This window comes from Mobula birostris, chromosome 12 (genome assembly GCF_030028105.1).
Source record: "Mobula birostris isolate sMobBir1 chromosome 12, sMobBir1.hap1, whole genome shotgun sequence".
Lineage (NCBI taxonomy): Eukaryota > Metazoa > Chordata > Chondrichthyes > Myliobatiformes > Myliobatidae > Mobula > Mobula birostris.
Window position 1 is genome coordinate 110,866,530 of NC_092381.1, and position 23,505 is coordinate 110,890,034.

The 23,505-nt window shown below is 46.7% G+C and overlaps 1 protein-coding gene across 2 annotated transcripts in view; it reads right to left on the reverse strand.

Annotated features, from left to right (window-relative positions):
- Nucleotides 1–14,296, reverse strand: part of LOC140206410 (SPARC-related modular calcium-binding protein 1-like) — a 111,827-nt gene extending 97,531 nt beyond the window's left edge. For both annotated transcript variants that reach the window (XM_072274777.1, XM_072274776.1), the window contains exon 1: nt 14,015–14,296. In XM_072274777.1, the coding sequence (XP_072130878.1) occupies nt 14,015–14,101 (87 nt within the window). In that variant the 5' untranslated portion in view covers nt 14,102–14,296. The remainder of the gene's footprint in view (nt 1–14,014) is intronic.
- Between the last annotated feature and the right edge of the window lie 9,209 nt (nt 14,297–23,505).

The window sequence follows — 23,505 nt, forward strand, 5'->3', positions numbered from 1 at the left end:
AAAGCATTATAATTTCCTGCTCAGAGCAATGGTTGGCCAGCACAACCTTTAAAAAAAGCAATGGACAGAAGAACTTTGCTTCCTGAATACTTCTGGATGTATCTTATGGATTTTGGGCAGCTGATCATGAAAAATCACCATGAATTCTCCATATCACACACTACTTTTTTTTTTAATTGCCTTTGTTATTTCAATTTATAATTCAACTGGTGCCAAGATTAAGGAAGGCATGTTTATTGGCTCCCAAATCAGGTCAAAGTTCAAAGTAAAATTTATTATTGGAGTACATTCAGTACATGTCACCACTTACAACCCCAAGAGTCTTTTTTTTTTTTTGCGGGTAATCTTAGCAAATCTATAGAACAGTAACTAAACAGGGTATGTAATCATCAGGAACTATAAACTGCACAAATGAAAATAATATACAAATAGCAATAAATAACGAGCAGGAAATAACAAGATAAAACTGTCCTTAAAGGAGTGTAGTTATCCTCTTTTATTCAAGCCGATGATGGTTGAGGGGTAGTAACTGTTCTTGAACCTAGTGGTGTGAGTCCTGAGGCTCCTGTACCTTCTACCTGGTGGTCTGGTGAGGATCTTTGATGATGGATGCTGCTCTTCTACAGCAAGGTTTCAGGTAGATGTGCTCAATGGTTGGGAGGTTTTACCTATGACGTATTGGGTCGAATCCACCAACTTTTGTAGGATTTTCCACTCAAAAGCCTTGGTGTTTCCATACCAGGCCATAATACAGCCAGTCAGCACTCTTTCCACCACAAATCTATAGAAGACTACCAATATTTTTGACGACGTGACAAACCGTCACAGACGCCTGAGGAAGTAGAGGGCGCTGTCGTGCTTTCTATGCAATTATATTTATACGTTGGGTCCAAGACAGGCCCTCAGAGATAGTGACACCCAGGAATTTAAAGTTACCGACCCTCTCGACCGCTGATCCTCTGATAAGTGCTAGCTCATGGACCCCGAGTTTCCCTCTCCTGAAGTCCACAATCAGTTCCTTGTTCTTACTGACATTGAGTGAGAGGCTGTTGTGGTTGCCACCACTTAGCCAACTTTTCAATCTCCCTCCTGTAGGCTGATTCATCACCCCCTTTGATACAGCCCACAGCAGTGGTGTCATCAGCAAACTAGTATATGGTGTTGGAGCTGTACTTAGCCACACAGTCATAGGGGTAGAGTGAGTACAGCAGGGGACTAAGCACACATCCCTGTGGTGCTCCTGTGCAGATGGAGATTGTGGTGGAGATGTTTTTGTCAAACCGAACCTGAAATCCAGGATCCAATTGCAGAAGGTGGGGGGGGGGGGGCGGTGTTTGTATTGAGGCCCAGGTCTTGGAGTTTACTGATCGCTTTAGAGGGGATGATGTTAAATACTGAGTTGTAATTGATAGAGAGCATCCTGATGCATGCATCTTTGCTGTGCAGATGTTCCAGGTTTGGGAGAGCCAACAAGATAGCATCTGCTGTAGACCTGTTGCTTCGTTAGATGAATTGGAGTGGACGCAAGTCACCAGTCCAACAGGAACTGATCAATACCAGCCTTTCGAAACACTCCATTGCTGTGGATGTAAGTGCCACTGGGCAATAGTCATTTAGACAGGTTACCATGCTCTTCTTGGGCACCGATATGATTGAAGCCTGCCTGAAGCAGATGGGTACCACACACTGCCAGAGCAAGAGGTTGAAGGTATCTTTGATACACCAGCCAGCTGGTCGGCACTAGTCTTCAAAACTCAGCCAAGTACTCCATCCGGATCAGATGTCTTCCTTGGATTCACTCCCTTGAAGGCAGCCCACATGCCATCTTCAGATACAGAGACTAAAGGATCATCGGGAGACAGCGGGGTGCGTGATGGTTCCTCCCTGTTCTCGTGGTTGAAGCGAGCATAGAATGCATTGAGTTTATCTGGAAGCGAAGCTCCCTATGTCACTAGATTTAACTTTGTAGGAGGTTACAGCATTCAAACCATACCACAGCTGTCGAACATCCCTTGTCAATTCCAGTTTTTTTCCAGAATCTTTACCTTGCCCGAGAGATGGCTTTCTGGAGATCATACCTGCATCTCTTGTAGCATTCTTGATCTCCAGACTTGAATGCCTCTGATATGGCTCTCAGCAGATTCCAGATTTCATTGTTCATCCGGGGCTTCTGAATGGGCTCCTGGTCGATTTCATGGGGACGCAGTCATCCACAGCTGTTTTAATAAAGTCTGTAGTCATCAGTGACAGCTAATTCAAAGAACTTCTAGTGGGACTGGAGAAAATCACATGGAAGGCATTCAAGGATGTTGTTGAAAATTTTCTTGGCAACTACAGAGCACCAAACTACATGTTTGACGACATGTTTCAAGCACACAAAACCATGAAGTGCAACATGTCACCAAAGATTCATTTTCTGCATTCCCATTTAGACTCCTTCCCTGTAAATCTTGGCGTTGTCAGTGACGAGCATGGTGAAAGGTTTCACCAGGACATTGTGGTCATGGAGAAACGGTATCAGGGCAACTGGAATCCATCAATGCTGGCTGATTATTGTTGGACACCCCAATTTACAACAGGTCTCACCAGACACAATAGATGGCCCCAACAGACTCATGGGTGAAATATTGCCTTGCCTGAAAGGACTACTTGGGGCCTTGATGGAGGTGATGGAGGAGGTGAATGGGCAAGTGTATCAGGCAACTGGAATCCACCAATGCTGACTGATTATTGTTGGACACTTAAGCGAGAAGCCACAGACACTGAGCACAAATGAAAATCATCAACAAATCGTCTTTATCTTTGTTGAACTATTGCAAAGTGTTAAAACCATTATGCAATTAAACACATTATATTCAATAAAATTAATTTCTTGTTTCTCTAAATTCCAACGTGATACAAGTAGTCCAAAATTATATTTGAGTTCAGCTTCAACTGGTCTATCATAAACAAAAAAAATTGAGGAAGCAGCACTTTAGGAAAAAATTGTTGTCCAGTGTCATTAGAAATGAACATTGTCTCCAGCAACCAATTACTAACCCTACAGCGATCTCATTGTTTTCCCCACATTCTGCCACTCATTTACACAGCAGGGGGATATTACAGTGGGAACTAACCAATGTGGTCTTAGGGAGCACCTTGTGAAAGCAGCACTTGGAGCCACGATGACATGTACTGAACACTATCTGTATCCTTAGGATTTTGTAAATTTTTTTAATCAGATGCACCCTCACTTCCTTCTGTTCCAAAGAAATCTGTCCTAGTCTATCCAATCTCCTTACAGCGACACATCCACCCCCTAACCTGTTCAGAGACATCACTTCACAACTGTCCATATGGTTATTGACTTCAGGAGGAGACGACTTGAGGTCTATGAGCCAGTCCTCAGCGAGGGTCGGAGGTGGAGAGTGTCAACAACTCTAAATTCCGCGGTGTCATTATTTCGCAGGACCTGTCCTGGGCCCATCTTGCAAGTGCAATTACAAAAATTTTAGCAGTTCGCGAAGATTCGGCATGACATCTAAAACTCTGACAAAATTCTACAGATGTGTGGTGGAGTTTAGATTGACTGGCTGCAACACATCCTGGTATGTAAACACCAATGCCCTTGAACAGGAAAGCCTGCAAATGTAGTGTATATGTCCCAGTCCAAAATGGGTAAAGGTCTCCCCACCATTGAGCACATCTACACGAAACAAGTCAAAGGAAAGTAGCATCCATCATTAGGGACCCCCACCACCCAGGTCATGTTTCTTCTCGCTGCTGCCATCAGGAAGGAGATACAGGAGCCTCAGCGCTCACACCACCAGGTTCAGGAACAATTGCTACTTTTCAACTATCAGGCTCTTGAACCAAAGGGGATAACTTCACTCGCCCCATCATTAAAGTATTCCCACAACCTATGGACACACTTTCAAAGTCTCGATCTCATGTTCTTGATATTTATTGCTTTTTATTTATTATTATTTCTTTCTTTTTGTATTTGCCGTTTGTTGCAAGCTGGGCAGTCTTTCATTCTGTTATGGTTATTATTCTATTATGGATTTATTGAGCATACCCACAAGAAAATGAATCTTAGGGTTGTATATGGTGACATAGATGTACTTTGACAAACTTACTTTGAACTTGAAGGGTCTTAGCCCAAAGAGTCAACTGTTTATTCCTCTCCACAGATGCTGCCTGAACTCCAGCGTTTTGTGTGTGTTGCTCTGGATTTCCAGCATCTGCAGAATCTCTTGTTTATACATTCATAAAATTTTATTTGTCACATGTACATTGAATCATAAGGTGAAACGCGTCAGCAACCACAGTCCAAGGATGTGCCGGGGGCAGCCCGCAAGTGTCACCTTGACACCAACACAGCATGCCCACACGTCATTAATCCTAACCTGTAGGTCTGTGGTATGCAGGAGGAAACTGGAGCACGTGGAGTAAACCCACACAGTCATGGTGAGAACGTATCAACTCTGTACAGCGGTGATCTTACAGTCGGCGCTGTGAAGTGTTATACCAACCGCTACCATGCTGCCCTGGAGTTCCACTTTCAAAGACGACATCAAGTACAAGACCACCACCCCAGGGGCACGCTGGAGGAGCCGTCTTAAAAAGGTTTGGAGCAGCACAAAGGCAGGCGGACACCACTGAAGCTCATGGCTAAGGGCTGGCCCTCAAGTACGAGGAAGGAGGCTCCAACCGTCATCTGGCTTTGAGGTCTGACCTCAGCTTGATGACAAATGTGGTGGAAAAAGATGGAGGCCAGTAACAGGTGTACATGTAAACACACACACCCAGTGCTGGGGGAGCTCCAGGCATGGGGGCAGGCAGCATCCATGGAAATGAAAAAACAGTCGACGTTTTGGGCCAACACCGCTCTTCAGGAGCGAGAAGGAAGGGGGAAGATGCCAGAATAAAAAGGTGGGGTGGTGGAGTTGGAAGGTGATAGGCCAAGCTGGTGGGAAAGGTCAAGGGAGAAAGAATGTGATAGGAGAGGAAAATGGACCGCAGTAGAAACAGAAGGAGGAGGGGACCGGGGGAGGTAAGAAGAAGCGAAAGGTAAGAGCGGGGAATAGAAGTGTACAGAGAGGCACCACATCTGACTGCTCGGGTTCTCCGACAGGATCACCAGGGGCATCAAGATGGCACAACTGGTGGAGCCAATGCCTCACAGAGGTGGTGACCCAGGTTCAGTCTCAATCTTGGGTGCTTTCTGTGTGGAGTTTGTCCATTCTGTCTGCAGCTTTTGAGTCAAGTCAATTCTACTGTCATTTAACTATAGACATTACACCGTCAAATGAGACGACGTTTCTCTAGACCAGGGTGTAAAGCACAGTAGTACACATAACACATATAACACACAATAACTTAGGAAAGTACGGATAAAATCTACAAATGAATTATGCACAAACTAAAGTGCATAAATTAAATATCGTCAGGTACAGAGCAGATTAACTGGTGACAGTTCAAGTGGAGTTCAGGAGCCTAATGGCCTGAGGGAAGAAGCTCCAGCCTTCTTCACATATCCCTTCATGCACTGACTGAGCAAGAAATCAGGCAGGCAGGCAGTCTCTGAAGAGTATTGATAATGGCTAGGTCAATAAGACTCTGCCCAGAAGAAGACAATGGCAAACCACTTCTGTAGAAAAAATTGCTGAGAACCATCATAGTGAAAGAGCATGATTGTCCGTGGCTGACAAGAGAAATTAGGGATAGTATCAATTCCAAAGAAGAAGCATACAAATTGGCCAGAAAAAGTGGCTCACCTGAGGACTGGGAGAAACTCAGAGTTCAGCAGAGGAGGACAAAGGACTTAATTAGGAAGGGGAAAAAAGATTATGAGAGAAAACTGGCAGGGGACATAAAAACTGACTGTAAAAGCTTTTATAGATATGTAAAAAGGAAAAGACTGGTAAAGACAAATGTAGGTCCCCTACAGACAGAAACAGGTGAATTGATTATGGGGAGCAAGGACATGGCAGACCAATTGAATAACTACTTTGGTTCTGTCTTCACTAAGGAGGACATAAATAATCTTCCAGAAATAGTAGGGGACAGAGGGTCCAGTGAGATGGAGGAACTGAGCGAAATACATGTTAGTAGGGAAGTGGTATTAGGTAATTGAAGGGATTAAAGGCAGATAAATCCCCAGGGCCAGATGGTCTGCATCCCAGAGTGCTTAAGGAAGTAGCCCAAGAAATAGTGGATGCATTAGTGATAATTTTTCAAAACTCGTTAGATTCTGGACTAGTTCCTGAGGATTGGAGGGTGGCTAATGTAACTCCACTTTTTAAAAAAGGAGGGAGAGAGAAACCGGGGAATTATAGACCAGTTAGCCTAACGTCGGTGGTGGGGAAACTGCTGGAGTCAGTTATCAAAGATGTGATAACAGCACATTTGGAAAGCAGTGAAATCATCGGACAAAGTCAGCATGGATTTGTGAAAGGAAAATCATGTCTGACGAATCTCATAGAATTTTTTGAGGATGTAACTAGTAGAGTGGATAGGGGAGAACCAGTGGATGTGGTATATTTGGATTTTCAAAAGGCTTTTGACAAGGTCCCACACAGGAGATTAGTGTGCAAACTTAAAGCACACGGTATTGGGGGTAAGGTATTGATGTGGATAGAGAATTGGTTAGCAAACAGGAAGCAAAGAGTGGGAATAAATGGGACCTTTTCAGAATGGCAGGCAGTGACTAGTGGGGTACCGCAAGGCTCAGTGCTGGGACCCCAGTTGTTTACAGTATATATTAATGACTTGGATGAGGGAATTAAATGCAGCATCTCCAAGTTTGCGGATGACACGAAGCTGGGCGGCAGTGTTAGCTGTGAGGAGGATGCTAAGAGGATGCAGGGTGACTTGGATAGGTTGGGTGAGTGGGCAAATTCATGGCAGATGCAATTTAATGTGGATAAATGTGAAGTTATCCACTTTGGTGGCAAAAATAGGAAAACAGATTATCTGAATGGTGGCCGATTAGGAAAAGGGGAGGTGCAACGAGACCTGGGTGTCATTATACACCAGTCATTGAAAGTGGGCATGCAGGTACAGCAGGCAGTGAAAAAGGTAAATGGTATGCTGGCATTTATAGCGAGAGGATTCGAGTACAGGAGCAGGGAGGTACTACTGCAGTTGTACAAGGCCTTGGTGAGACCACACCTGGAGTATTGTGTGCAGTTTTGGTCCCCTAATCTGAAGAAAGACATCCTTGCCATAGAGGGAGTACAAAGAAGGTTCACCAGATTGATTCCTGGGATGGCAGGGCTTTCATATGAAGAAAGACTGGATGAACTAGGCTTATACTCGTTGGAATTTAGAAGATTGAAGGGGGATCTGATTGAAACGTATAAAATCCTAAAGGGATTGGACAGGCTAGATGCAGGAAGATTGTTCCCGATGTTGGAGAAGTCCAGAACAAGGGGTCACAGTTTGAGGATAAAGGGGAAGCCTTTTAGGACTGAGATTAGGAAAAACTTCTTCACACAGAGAGTGGTGAATCTGTGGAATTCTCTGCCACAGGAAACAGTTGAGGCCAGTTCATTGGCTATATTTAAGAGGGAGTTAGATATGGCCCTTGTGGCTACGGGGATCAGGGGGTATGGAGGGAAGGCTGGGGCGGGGTTCTGAGTTGGATGATCAGCCATGATCATAATAAATGGCGGTGCAGGCTCGAAGGGCCGAATGGCCTACTCCTGCACCTATTTTCTATGTTTCTGTGTTTCCATATATGACGCTGCACTTATTGATGGAGATGACAATGCAAAGACCGTTGGATTTAATGTAAGCACAGAAGATGCATCAACACGAGGCTTCAGCTATATCTGTGATGCGACCGTATCAAAAACAGAGACGGCAGGTGCAGGAAGGGAGCAACGTACAAATCACTGGAGGAGCTTTGGGGCGAGAGGTAGGTAGGAGATGTGAGATTCAGTTCTATCAGATGTGCATCGAAACATACGGTGAATGGTGCTCCCGATGCAGCCTCCTCTACATTGGTGAGTCCTGTTTTAAATTGGGGGACCGCTTCACCGAGCACCTCCACTTCATCAATCAGAAGCAAAACTCCCCAGTGGTCAATTCCAATTCCCATTCCACATGTCGGTCTACAGCCTCTTGTGCCAAGATGAGGCCACCCCCAGGTTGGAGGAGCAACACCTTGTATTCCATTTGGGTAGCCTCCAACCTGATGGCATGAATATCGATTTCTCCCTCTGGTTAAAAAAAATTCCCTCCCCACTCCCTTCTTGTTCTGTTGCCTACTCTGGCCTCTTACCTCCTGGCATGTGCCTATCACCTCCTTCTCCTTCTCTTTCTCCTCTTGTCCACTCTCCTCTCTTATCAACTGCTTATCATATGAGGGGTGTGATGCCTCATGGCCTATACTCACTGGAATTCAGAAGAACGACGGCTGGGGGAAACCTCACTGAAACTTATCGAATGTTGAAAGGCCTTGGCAGAATGGATGTGGAGAGGATGTTTCCCATGGTGTGGAGAGTCTAACACCAAAAGACATGGCTTCATTTAGAAAGGAGATCAGGAGGAACTTCTTTAGCCAGAGAGTGGTGGATCTGTGGAATTCATTTCCACAGGCAGCTATGGAGGCCGAGCCTGTATGTATATTTAAGGCAGAGGTTGATATTCTGGATTAGTCGGTAAGCAAAGGGCTACGGGGAGAAGGCAGCTGAGAGACTTTCTCATGTTAGTGAAATATTTTGGTTGTTGTGTCGGCGCCCATAGCAGTGCCAGCAAAGCATGCCTACAATGTTCAACTGAAAACACAAAGCATGGAACAAGTCACCTTGTTCTGAGGAGCTGGGAGGTGATAGATAGAAGAGGCAAAGAGCTGAAGGACATGAAATCTGATAGGACAAAAGGCCAGGTGGGGAAGCAGAGAGTGTCAATGTTTCAGAAGACCTATCCTGGGCAGAACATGTTGATGTAATTATGAAGAGGGGTTGGTGTTAGATGTTCCAATCACTCATTCTATGGGCATTCTTGTTTTGTGAATGTATGTGAAGAGCAAAAATTTCACGTCTTATACATTCTGTGATACTAAACGAACCTCAACAAGTCACGCCACCAGCATTTGGTGCTTGAAGAGATTTAGTTATGTCACTTACAGCAAGTCTAGCAAATTTCTACAGGTGTGCCGTGAAGAGCATTCCACCTGGCTGCACAAGCTGCAGAGATGGAAGCTCAGCCAGCTCCTTCACGGGCGCTAGACTGCCCAGCATCGACACCTTCAATAGACGGCATTCATCATTAGGTACCCCCGTCATCCAGTACATAGCTCTTCTCTACGCTACCATCAGGGAGAGCGCACACACACACACACAGACACACACCCACAGACACACACACACACACAAACACACCCCCAGACATTACTTCGGGAACAGTGTCTTCCCCTTCCGGCAGTAGATTTTTTTTAACAAACAATTAGCCTGTGAACACTACCTCACTGATCCTCACAGGAAGCGGCGGGTCTCCTGCACTAACAAGAGAAAATCTGCAGATGCTGGAAATCCGAGCAACATACAGAAAATAAAATGCTGGAGGAACTGCAAAGCGTTGCGCTGGCCACTACGCTACCGCGCCGCCCTAATTTTGGAGTCATGGCAATCGACAGACCGTGCGAGAGGGGGTGAGGAGGCCCTGTCACCTGGATTCACCCATCAAACACCAGTTACTGCTCCGCTCCCCCTCTCCCCCCTTTCATCCGGATTCTATCCTCTCACCTAAACGTCAAACATGCATTTCTCTCTAAAGGTCTGGAGTTGCCAACCTGAGCGTCTCTGTTAATAGTCGTGCGTCGGTGGTATAAAAAAGGTTGGGACCCCCCGCTGCCTGACCTGCTGAGTTCCTCCGGCACTGAGAGCGTGTGTTGCTGTTCTGGATTTCCAGCATCTGCAGAATTTCAGCCCGTGTGTGGCAAAAGCTCTCCCGCCATCTGCTGCCGAACACAGACTCTGCAATAGCGGACGGCGGGAAATGCCGCCTGCAGGCACCCAGCTAAAGGCAAGCTCCCGGGCTATAATGAGGTCCTCCAAAGCTGATGGCAATGTTTTCTTGGCGTGAAAGGTTGATTTTAAAATCAGCTCCCAGGTCACTCGTAACCCCATTCGCTTCAACAGACACACTCACCGACACCCGCCCACCCCCGGCTCCGCAGGTTTAATAAGTAGATGTGCAACCTTAATTCATCCACCTTCCATTTCACGCTTTTCCAATGGAAAACCGAGAGAAAGAACGCCAAGCACGGAAATAACTTCCGGGAAGTTATTATAAACCAGTTAGCTGATACCGCTACATTGATCCCACCGGAATGCACTACGGCCTTGCGATATTAGTGGAATTAAAGCGACTCCCCGGCGCGGTGGGGCCACGTACGATATGGAGACACCCGAGACTGTGGATGCCGAAATCTGGAGTACAGTAACATACAGTCTGCTGGACGAACTCCGTGGGCCATGCAGCATGTGTGAGAGCGGACAGGAATTGCCCACGATTCGCGTCGAAACCCCCACGCCCTCCGCCGCCTGCAGACACCGCCGAGCGCTCGGTTGAGGAACGGCCAAGTTATCTCGGTCCTCGACTGCCAAACTCAGGAGCCCCCACTGAACAAAAATACAAATGTCCGGCTATCCCCATTGTAAATAGTAGCACCCTCAGAATTGTTAATTAATAATTGTTCCAAGGATCAACTTCATTGGTAACGCAACGCTTTACAGTACAGGTGACCCGGGTCCAATTCCCGCCACCGCCCGCAGGTTCTTCCCGTGACCTCGTGGGTTTCCTCCCACAATCCAGGGACGTACCAGTTGGTAGATTAAATGGTCATTGTAAACGGTCCCGTGATGAGGTTCTGATTAAATATTCCGCGCTGTGCCTCAATAAGTAATAAAGTACATGTATTACGGATTTGCCGTGGCGTGTTAGTCACCGCACGACATCCAACAATAAACAACAGTTAACTATTAACGAATTACACGAAATATAAAGTTAGAGGTTAAAGTATAAACGTGGAATAAAATGCGCATAAATAATATTTACAATATAAACCGAATTATATTTTTATTGAGATACAGCGCAGAATAGGCCCTTCGGCCCTTCGAGCCGCGCCGCCCGGAGATCCCCCGAGTTAACCCTAGCCCAATCACGACCCAGAAGTGAACCCAAGTCGCCTGTAAAGCATTGTGCTACCACTACGCTGCGGAACTTATTTTCAAAAAAATAAAGGAGATTTAAAGTGTCTGCAGTGACGGGGGTGAGAGGTAGTGGTTGGGGTAGTAACTAGAATGGTCGCTTTTACTAATCAATTACAGTGATTTTCCCATTGAAAATAGGAATGTGAAACTATATACATCGTTATTTACAAAGGGCCTAAGAACCACATTTGTTTCGCAGGTCTGAACCAGCTGTTCCTCCAGTGGTTCCGCTCGGAGGCGGTTCCCCGCCCCCTTATCCCGGCCAGATCACCCCACTTACTCCCATAACATTCTGGTGTGGAGCCGCAGAGGTCCCTCACCCAGCCGCTGGGCTCGGGGGGATGCCGCGGCGGGGGGAGGGCGGCCTGACTCTGGGTTACAACCACACAGCGGACCGGTGAAGAGGTTGGCCTGGATGGGGTTTGGACCCACGCATGGAACTGTACTCAACAGGCCAAGCAGCATGAATGGAGATACGTTTCGGACTGTGAGAGCCTTCGGCAGGACTAAAGAGGAAGGGGGAAGAAGCCAGGATAAGGTTGCGGGGGGGGGGCGTGGGGAGGAGTTCACGCTGGCAGGTGATGGGTGAGCCCAGGTGACGGGGAGAGGGATGAAGTGAAAAACTGGGAGGTGATAGGTAGAAGAGGTGAAGGGCTGAAGGAAGAATCGATAAGGAAGGAGAGGGGACCATGAAAGGTGAAGGGACACGGGGGGAGGGGGAGTTGATGGGCAGTTGCGGAGAGAGAGTCAGAACAGGGGATGGGGAGGAAAGAGAAGAGAGAAAGACGTTATCAGAAGTTAGGGAAATCGTTGTTCATGCCATCAGGATGGAGGTCACCAAGACGGAATAAACCTCAAACCCGAGTTTGGCCTCGTCACGGCAATAGATAAAGTAATGGACCGGCATGTCGAAATGGGAAGGGGAAGAACAATTTAAAAGGGTGCCGCGAGACCTTTTGGTAGACGGCAATTTTTCTCTCTTCCCTTGTCCTCCTCCAAGAAGGGAAACCGCGCTAAAGAGTGCACCAGAATTCCAACAAGGGGAATCTCCAGCAAGCAGAGGGGAAGGGTAGATATTGAGAGCAGGTGCGTTTATTGTGACCCCCCCCCCCATGGCCCAGAGTCTGGCTGGACCCAGAGAACCACTGCGGATATATATATTTTAAGCCTTGAATTATACGGGTCTTATCGGTTATTATATTTAAATTAAAATATCGGAAGTCTTTCGTATCCCAGTGTGTAGGTCCCACGTGATCAGTCAGAATTTTGTACCTGCCCCTTTCTGTTTTCCCAATAAAACTAGAAAGTTTTGAGGACACAACAGTCCAGGGAGAACTACGAACTCTCGGCCGGGGACCCGTTTCCACCTCCGCCGATGCTGCCTAACCTGATGAGTGTTTTGCCATTTTGGTGTTCAGATTTCAGGTGTCCGGCATCTGAGTTTTAAAATGTCTCTCTTCCCATCTCGCAGTTGGGAATTACCCTTGGGTCCTCAGTCGGGCGGGGCGGTACATTCTCGATCCCCACCTGAGGGGGGGTGGTGGCGGCGGAAGGTACCCACCTCCTCCGGAAGGAGAGGAGGAAGACAGTGAATGCGACTCGCGGGGCTCGGGGTGGGAGCGAATGACGCAGAATTTACCCTTTGAATAGCTGGACACAAGAGACGCTGCAGATGCTGGAAATACAGACACACACAACCACACACCTGGAGACGCTCAGCAGGTCAGGCAGCATCTTTGGAGAGAGAATGAGGATCAGTCCTGATGAAGGGTCTCGTCGGGTAACTCTTTATTCCTCTGCCCGTAGATGCCGCCTGCCCTTTCAATATCTAATCATTTACGGGGGTGGGGCTGGCGAATGCAACTGCGCCCTCTGGAGGAATCCGCGGTAACTCACCGTACATTGCTCGATGTTCCTTCAAACTGAAGGCACGAAAAAGGGATCACAAATTCGATAACTACTCCCTCCACATGCCAGGACGGTTACTGTGCGTGGACCAGTTCCCAAGCCTTGGTTTATATGGGAGCCGTTCCATGTGCAGACGGAGATGAGAGTAATCGGCGAATCGGAAGCTTTTCCACAACACTTAACGCAGCGGCTCTCTTGGAGTAAACCGCTCCCCAGTCTAAACCGGGTAGTGTGGAAATCCCGCGCGGGTAACCTCTGGACCATCAACTCAATGGAAATCTTTTCTCAATGAATTTCCGAGCGCTTTCTTTAAAAGCTTCATTCAAAATCTGCAAGGATCGCGTTTACAATAAACTTTCTCTGTACTAGTGGAATCGCAGATACTACATTTTTCAAATGGAGACAAGATGTTTGAACAAAAACTTCCGAGGTCCTTTATCAGAGGGTGGGTCCCGACCCCGACTCTTTACAGATGCTGCCTGACCCGCTGAATAGCTTTGTAATTTTTACTTAAATGGGACTGAAAGAACTTCAGCTCTGCTATGGACAGAGCCCGGCTGCGAGAGGAGGAGGGTTGGCCACGGGGATGGCGACCCCATCCCGTAAAAACCCAGAGCTACAGAAGCTCCAAAGACCTCATCCCTGGGAAAAGAGATTTTGGAAGATGGGCTACACCTGAGGACAACCTGAAAGACTCTGGCCACCTACTGTTGGCGCCTTGTGCCCCTGTACGGGTGATGGGCTTTAAGAACTTGTGCGTTTGAGTTTTACACGGGTAAAGCTTTGGGCGAAACTTGGCTTTAAAAAAAATGTTTATATTTTCAAACGTGCGCCCCAAAATCGCTCTACATAATAATTATTGACTCGAATCGACCTCGTAACCGTTCGAGCGCACAGCTTACCAGGGTCCGGTCGAATCGAGGCGGCTTCGAGGGCGTGGAGAAGCCGAAGAGTTCTATGGTCAGGAGGATGAGAGAGAGGGGCGACATGCTGCAGCTGGAGGGGTTGATGTTGTGGAGGGAGGGGGAAGAGAGAGAGAGAGAGAGAGAGACAGAGAGAGAGAGAGATCTCGGAACACGCTGTTCGCCCGCTGACAGTTTTCAAACTTTCTTCCTGGTCTTGTCACTTGCGGCAGAGAAGATTCGTTGCGACTTTATGCCGTGATTCACCGACTCTGACTGCAGCGCGCGTCAGGCTCCGCTATCGCCAGAGGAAAGAATTGACAGGCGCTTGAGACTTTCTTTGCCCGCACTCTCGCAGCCCTTCCTCCGTCTGGTCGCTGCCACTTTTAACCGGACTGTTTGGGTCCCGTCCACCCACGTGGAAGCCGAGCAAACCCCGCCTTCCGTATCTCGGGGCCGCGCCCACTACCGAAAAGCGGTCACCTTCCCGTCCCTTCAATGAAAACGGGGGCTCTCGTGTCCTGAGACTCCAAACAATCGGGATTTTCTTCACGCACTGTGATTTTCTTAAAGCAGCACCTCTCCCTGATTTTATTGACAATATTTTCTTGGAAAAGCCAGTCCTCGTCACTCTAAGCGAAACACAAAATGCTGGAGGAACTCAAGCGGGCCAGGCAGCGTCTTGGAAAAGCGCAGAGTCGATTTTTCAGACCAAGACCCTTCTTCAGCAGGGCTGGAGTGAAAAAAAAGATGAGGAGTGGATTTAAAAGGTGGGGGGAGGGTAGAGGATAGGTGAAGCCGGGTGGGGGGGGGGTGAAATAAAGAGCTGGGAAGTTGACTGGTGATAGAGATACAGGGCTGGAGAAGGGGGGAATCTAATAAGTGAGGATAGGAGGCCATGGAAGAAAGAAAAGGGGGGGAGCATCAGAGGGAGGTGAGAGAGGAAAAAGGGGATGGGAAATGGTGAAGTGAGGGGTGGTGGGGAGCATTCCTGGAAGTTTGAGAAATCCATCAGGTGGGATGCTACCCAGACAGAATGAAATGTGTTGCTCCTCCAACTTGAGTGTGGCCTGGTTGTGGCACTAGAGCAGGCCATGGACTGACCTGTTGGAATGGGAGATGGATGGCCACTGGGAGATTATGCTTTTTGTGGCCAGAAGAAGCAAAGGAGCAGCCTCCCAATCTATGTATCTCCCAAACCACTCTCCTCTTACCTTTATCATAATCAAGCTTTGGGCCCATCTACACAATGCTGACCCTCGCAGCAACCCACCCCATCCCACACTCCCATCCACTCCTCTACATACGGCAGGCAATTTACAGTGACCAGTTAACTGGATCACCCAGAGGATCGTGGGGAGGTGGGGGGGTATATGCAGCATGCAAACTCCACACAGACAGTGCAGGAGGCAGGGGTTGAACCTGGGTTTCTTCGTCTCTGAGGCAGCTGCTTTATCCACTATGCCACTAGAGTGGCCAATGAGGAGGGAAGATTTGATTCTGCTACAACTCTACAATTCAAACCAATTCCTCCCTTGCTACTAAAATTTCCTTATACCATTATTCCAGATTTCAAATTGTAAAACTCAGATGGTGATTTAACAGTTCAGGAAAATCAAACAGAGCTGTTTTCAATGGAATAACTATCCAGCCTAACTGGGTCTCTCTACAGGTTGTAGGTAGAATATTTTTCCCAGGGTGGAGACATTGTAGAGTGTGACAGCCCTTCAGCCCATCTAGTCCATGCCAAACTGTTGCTCTGCCTATCCCATTGACCCACACCTGGACCTGCATCCTTTCACACTCTCACCACCCTGACAGCAAAGGAGTTCCCCTCGAGTATCCCGTGGCAGAGGAGATGTAGGGCACTACAGCACAGCAACAGATGAGGTGGAGGAACATCTCTACCAATGGAGGTGGAAGGTGCTCCTTCCCTCCGCTAGCCTGCGGGTCGCCCTGGGCAAGGGGTAGCACCTGCTTAGCCCCCCACCCCCACAGATCAGGGTCACATGAGGCCATGGGAGCAGCCAGTCCTGTTTATGTGACCACTGACGCCAGGCAGACAATCTCTGAAGAGTATTGGTAGTGGCTGGGGTCACCCGTCTGTTAAAGACACTGCTCAGAAGAAGGCAATGGCAAACCATTTCTGTAGAAAAATTTGCCAAGAACAATCATAGTCATGGAAAGACTTTGATCGCCCACAATATATGAAATGACGCAGAACTGATGAACAAATTAGATAGGCACATGGGTGAAAGAAAAACACTGGGCTGTGTAGGAGGGGAGGGTTAAATCGATCTTAAGGGTAGATTAAAAGGTCAGCACAATGTTGTGGGCTGAAGGGCCTGTACTATGCTGTAATGTTCTGTATACAGCTGGTTCTTGTACATTAGGTTCTATGTTCTCGTATCCAAGGGCAAGTGCCCTCTTGCCACCAGAAACTAAGATTGTTGGATGTGTAACATGTTCCGACCTGTTCTGTCATTCTCTTCCCTGTCTCTTTCTTTATCAGTCTACTTACACACACTTTCAGGTCAACTGATCACTTGAGTAAAACAAAAGTGTTCACTCATGCTCACGAATAAAGAAATTAACAGTCATTTTTTTTAAAAAAACAGCCTCACAGATAGTACAAATCTGAAACTAAAATAGAAAGTACTGGAAACATAACGTGTGGTCACAGCATCTACACGAAGCGCTGTCACAGGAACAGAAACATCTACAGAAACTGGGCTACAGCCCAGCCAGTCACAGGTAAAACCCTCCCCCCCATTGAGCACACCTACATGGAGCACTGTCACGGGCAAGCAGGATCCATCAGCAAGGACTTCCACCACCATGGTGATGCTCGCTTCTCACTGCTGCCATCAGGAAGAAGGAGCAGGAGCCTCAGGTCCCACACCACCAGATTCAGGAACAGTTATTACCCCACAACCATCAGGCTCCTGAACCAGTGTGGATAACTTCACTCACCACAATGAGCCTCAAGTCCCACACCACCAGGTTCAGGAACAGTTATTACCCCACAACCATCAGGCCCCTGAACCAGTGTGGATAACTTCACTCACCACAATGAGCCTCAGGTCCCACACCTCCAGGTTCAGGAACAGTTATTACCCCACAACCATCAGGTTCCTGAACCAGTGTGGATAACTTCACTCACCACAATGAGCCTCAGGTCCCACACCACCAGGTTCAGGAACAGTTATTACCCCTCAACCATCAGGCTCCTGAACCAGTGTGGATAACTTCACTCATCGCAATGAGCCTCAGGTCCCACACCTCCAGGTTCAGGAACAGTTATTACCCCACAACCATCAGGCTCCTGAACCAGTGTGGATAACTTCACTCACCACAATGAGCCTCAGGTCCCACACCACCAGGTTCAGGAACAGTTATTACCCCACAACCATCAGGCTCCTGAACCAGTGTGGACTATATGCTCTGAGTCTGCATGCTTCACAGTGATCTGCTCTCTATATGGTGAACTGATACTGAGGCTGCTCGACGGCATGCCTGAGGAATGTTGCAATCAGTAGCTGTTGGTGTGTGACTCTGAAGGCCAAAGGATGGTATCGATAGATTTGATAACCACTCACACAGCTTCCAGTCAGTTAAATCTCAAAGTTGTATAATTTATCCATACTTTGATAATAAATGCACTTTGAATCTCTGAACTTCACTCATCTCAACACTAAACTGATTCCACAACCTACAGACTCACCTTCAAGGATCTACAACTCATGTTCTCAGTGTTACTTAATTTTTGTTATTTGCACAATTTGTCTTCTTTTGGTTGGTTGTCGGTCTTTCTCTATTTATAGTTTTTCATGAATTCCATTGTATTTGCTTATTTTCTTGTAAATGCCTGCAAGAAGATGCATCTAAAAGTAGTGTGTGCTGACATATACATACTTCTATAATAAAATTACTTTGACCTTGCTCTCTAACTACACCCTCTGACCTGGTCACACCTTAAATCAGGTATTCCCTTTGTCTCATCCCTCCCTTTGTGCATCTGAAAACTCATCATCATCATCATCGTCATCATCATTATGTGTCGTGTCACACAACATGGGCAATCATGGTCTCTCACCATCATTGTTCTTGGCAAATTTTTCTACAGAAGTGGTTTGCCATTGACTTCTCCTGGGCAGTGTCTTTACAAGACAGGTGACCCCAGCCATTATCAATGTTCTTCAGAGATTGTCAGTGGTCGCATAACCAGGACCTGTGATCTGCACCGGCTGCTCATACGACCATCCACCACCAGCTCCCGTGGCTTCACATGACCCTGATCAGGAGGTGGGGGGCGGGAGCAGATGCTAAGCAGGTGCTACACCTTGTCCAAGGGTGACCTGCAGGCTAGTGGAAGGAAGCTTATGCTACCGTGGTGCCCCCATAGTTTCCCTTGCACTGGCATAGGAAGAGCCAGGTCCCTCCATGACGAACCAGTATTTTACACAGCAAGTCCATTACACTCTTGCTTATTTTCTGCTGTTGATTAAGGTAAGCTTGTATGACAGGTTAATATTTTTTTTTAATTCATCATTACCAAAGCCTCCACAATCTCCCCAGATACCTCTTTCAGAACTCTAGGGTGTAGTCTATCTGGTTCAGGTGACTTATCCACCTTCAGACCTTTTAGCTTCCCAAGTACCTTCCTCTTAGTAATAGCAACAACACTCACGTCATCTCTCTGACTCTCTCAAACTTCTAACATACTGCTAGTGTCTTCCACAGAAAAATGGATGCAAAATACTTATTTAGTTCATCTGCTATTTCCTTGCCCCCCATTATTACCTCTCCAATGTCATTTCCAGCAGCCCAATATTGACTCTCACCTCTCTTTTCCTCTTTATATAGCTGAAAAAACTTTTGGCATCTTGATCATACTGGCTAGCTCACCTTCATATTTCATCTTTTCCCTCGTTATGGCTTTTTTAGTTGTCTTCTGTTGGTTTTTAAAAATTTCCCAACCCTCTAACTTCCCTCAAATTTTTGCTCTATTATATGCCCTCACTTTGGCTTTTCTCATGACCCATGAGAGACAGCCTCGGAACAGAGGGGTGTCTCTTTAGAACGGAGATGAGGGGGAATTTATATAGCCAGAGGGTGGTGAATCTGTGGAATTCATTGCCACAGGCGGCTGTGTTGGCCAGGTCACTGGGTGCATTTAAGGTGGAGGTTGATAGGTTCTTGATTAGTCAGGGCGTGAAAGGTTATTGGGAGAAGGGAGGAGACTGGGGTTCGGAGGGAAATGGCGAAGCAGACTCGATGCCTAATTCTGCTCCTGTGTCTTATGGTCTCTCTGGATATCCAAGTTCAAATTTATTGTCACCTGACTGAGCATATATACAACGTTCCTCTGGGCCTTGGTGCACGCGCACAATATATATCACACACACCACATAAACCAAAATAAATAAGTTAATAAAATATAATTAAAGTGCATGTAGTAAAACACAGCACAGGTAAACAGTAAACAACAAACAGAATGGTAAACAGCTCACTGTCCAGGTGATGAGACCCCAGGGGTGGCAGGGCGTTCATTAGACTCACAGCCTGGGGGAAGGAACTGTTGCCCAGTCTGGCAGTCCGAGTTCTGATGCTCCTGTACCTCCTTCCTGACAGAAGTGGTCAGAGATTGTGTGCTGGGGTGGGGATGGGGGGGGGGGGGTAGGGGTCCACAATAATGCTTTGGGCCCTTTGTCTGCCTGATAGTTGCAAGAGCTTCTGCAGACAGGAAGACTGCGTCACATTTGATGTAGCAGCGGGTCTAATAACTACCGTCATTTCAAAGTAGTGATAATTGTGCCATAAATGATATTTGTAACAACTGTACTGTGATATGAAAATCTCTGTGATTTCTATCGATGGCAAAGTCAAAGGTACAGCTAATACTACTGTGGTTTGTTGCCTACATCATCATTGAAGGAAATTGCTAAATTTCATTGCTAAATTAGTGAAAATTAAGATGTAAATTTTCTTCCCCATCCACATTCATAGAACCCCTTGGGGATCCGTGGACTCCAGGTTAAGAACCCTGCTCTAAACCTTTCCTATCCATGTACCTGGATATTAAACGTACAACCTTCTAAATCAAAATCCAAACTGTTACCCATAAAGCCACAGGTCACCTCTTTAAGTTCACAGTACTGAACAACAAAGGTTTTGCTTCCTGAATACTTTTGGATGTGTCTTACGGATTCTGGGCTGCTGATCATGAAAATCACCATGGAATTTCCCTATCCTGCACCATTTATTTGAAATCACCTATGTTTGTTGTTTCAATTCATAATTCAAGTCAGAATAACTGATGCCAAGATTAAGGAATGCATTTTTGTTGGTCCACAAATCAAACAGGTCATCAACGACAGGCAATTCAAAGAACTTCTAGTGGAACCAGAGAAAATCACATGGAAGGCCTTCAAGGATGTTGTTGAAAATTTTCTTGGCAACTACAGAACACCAAACTATGTACAGCTGGTTGACAAAATGCTTCAAGCATACAAAACCATGAAGTGCAACATGTCACTAAAGATTCATTTTCTGCATTCCCATTTAGACTCCTTCCCTGCAAATCTTGGCGCTGTCAGTGACGAGCATGGTGAAAGGTTTCACCAGGACATTGCAGTCATGAAGAAACAGTATCAGGGCAACTGGAATCCATCAATGTTGGCTGATTATTGTTGGACACTTCAGTGAGAAGCCTCAGACACTGAGTACAAATGAAAATCATCAACAAAACATTTTAGCTTAGTTGAACTATTGCAAAGCATCAGCACTGTTATGCAATTAAACACATTATATTCAATAAAAGTTAATATCTTGTTTCTCCAAATTCCTAAGTGATATAAGTAGTCTGAAATTATATTTGTGTTCAGCTTTAAATAGTCTATCATTAAAAAAAATCTGAGGAAGCAACACTTCCAAAAAAATTTGTTGTCCAGTGCTATTTATGTATGTACAGTGTACTGTATATAACCTTGAGATCCATCTTCCACTACAGACAGCACATTGACTACAAGCAATCTCCAAATACACAGTAATTCAGGCATTACCCAGGTTCAATTTGCAATGCCCCCTTTGAGGGGTTTGTGAATTCTCCCTGTGAATGTGTGGGTGTCCTACGGGTGCTCCAGTTTCCTCCCACATTCCAACGATGTACCGGTTGGTGGGTTAATTGGTGACAGGGGTGTAATTGGGTGGCATGGACTCATTGGGCCAGAATAACCTTCTACTGAGCTGTATCTCGAAATAAAATAAAAGATAAAGTTGGGGTTTTTTTCTTCAGGTACAATTTAAACATTTCAAAATTAGCATCAGTCCACAACGTTATTGAATAAAACAATACAAAGTGAGCCATTCGGAGCGGCGGAATCTCGGAGCCTGAACACCTAAATCGAGAGTGAGGTTTGATCGATCTAAGCACCAGGCCGATCTGGAAAGGTCAGGTACGGGCCAGGACAGGGCGGCTGAATCCTGGCTCAGATCGTATTGATGCAACAGCATCCAGGTCTTAGAGTGAGGAATAACCCGATACTTGGACGATTTAAACGTCAGGCCGGTTGGATTAAAAAGGCAGGGTGTCGGGACCGGAGTTGAGGGTCGAGCCGGTTCTATTCACTGCTCCACAATGTTTGCTTCGCTCTCGGCTGCCCTGAAGGTGAGGCTGTGGGCCCGCTCTGGGCTTCGTGTCTGTGAGCTCTGCTGTGTGATCAACTGAGGCTGGGGCTACAGCTGTGGCCTGCTCCAGGCTTCGTGTCTGTGTGGCTCCCCTCTCTGCTGCACTGAAAGTGAGGCTGTGGGCCTGCTCTGGGCTTCATGTCTTTGTGGCTCCTCTCTCTGCTGCACTGTGAGCCTGCTCCGACTGCTCCAGGCTTCATGTCTGTGTGGCTTTGCTGTGTGATGAACTGAGGCTGAGGCTGTGGGCCTGCTCTGGGCTTCGTGTCTGTGTGGCTCCTCTCTCTGCTGCACTGTCGGCCTGCTCCGACTGCTCCAGGCTTCATGTCTGCATGGCTTTGCTGTGTGATGAACTGAGGCTGAGGCTGTGGCCTGCTCTGGGTTGCTCCAGGCTTCGTGTCTGTGGACTCACTTTCATTCTGAATGCTGTTGCTTGCTTTTATTGTTTGCACAATTTGTGTTTCTCTCTCTCTCTCTCTCTCTCTCTCTCTTTCTGCACATTGGGTGTTTGTTAGTCTTTTTTAAAATGGGTTCTTCTGGGTTTCTTTGTTGGCTGTCTGTAAGGCACACATCCCACCCTGCAAAAACTCATTTCAGGGAGGTAGCACAATCAATTTGCGGGAGACTTCCGGGAGGGGTGGGATCTCTGCAATAGAGTAGCTCCTTAGCAGCTGGCCAGCTAGTTTAAATAACGTTAGCTATGCTAATGAACGAATGACACCTGTTAAACTCACCTCAACATGTCTTTTACAGTCTTAACCCACCATGGGCAATAGAAAAGTCACTGTTGCAAACAGTGCAGCGAGCAACACTCATTATTTTTGACCCCTATTAGGCAGGGGTACACTTTAGTGTAGTCTGGGGTGACGTACATTTTATATTTTCTTTTTTTGGAACACTCTCCCATGGCGCGCTCTCTCTCTCTCTCTCTCTCTCTCTCTCTCTCTATCGCTCGCACGCTCTTGCTTGCTCTCGCTGTCTCTTGTGGTCGCTCTCGCGCTTTCTCTCTCGCTTGCTTGCTCTCGTGCTCTCTCTCTCTCTCACGCTCTCAAAAAAATTGATTTCCGTGATATTGTATATAATTTACGGGCATCAGGGAGCCACTATTCATATGCGGGAGACTCCTGGAAGTTCCGGGAGAGGTGGGATGTCTGGTAGAGAGATGAATCTTAAGATTGTATAATGTATACATACTTTGATAATAAATGCCCTTTGAACTTTGATTAGGAACAACAGCACTAACTCAGACCAAAGGAAAAGTTTAGTAAACAGGATTAGACTGGGCTGGATGGTCAACAGAAACATGCTAGGCTGAAGGAGCCTGTGCTGGGTGACTCTACAAACGTCCCCACCCTTTTCTGACGTAAATCTTCACTGGTTTACTCACTGCCTGTTGTCATGGCACAAGGGAGAAGAATTAATGTGCATCTTCAGGCACTACCTCCCAAACCGAAAGGGTGCGTCTCAGAGCTGACACAGGACATTAGATAAAATGCACAACATAAGACTTGGTACAGAGGTATAAGATGTTAAGAGGCAAAGGTTAAAGGCAAGATCCTTAGCAGTGTTGCTGAGCAGAGAGATCTTGGGATCCAAGTTCACAGCTCCTTGAAAGTGGCTACACAGTTCGATGAGGAGGTTAAGAAGTCTTATGGAATGCTTGCTTTTATTAGTCAAGGCATTGAATTCAAAAGTCAGGAGGTTATGTTGCAACTTTCTAGAACTCTGGTTGGATCACATCTGGAGTATCGCATACAGTTCTGGTTGTCCCACTATAGAAAGAATTTTGAGGCTTTGGAGAGGGT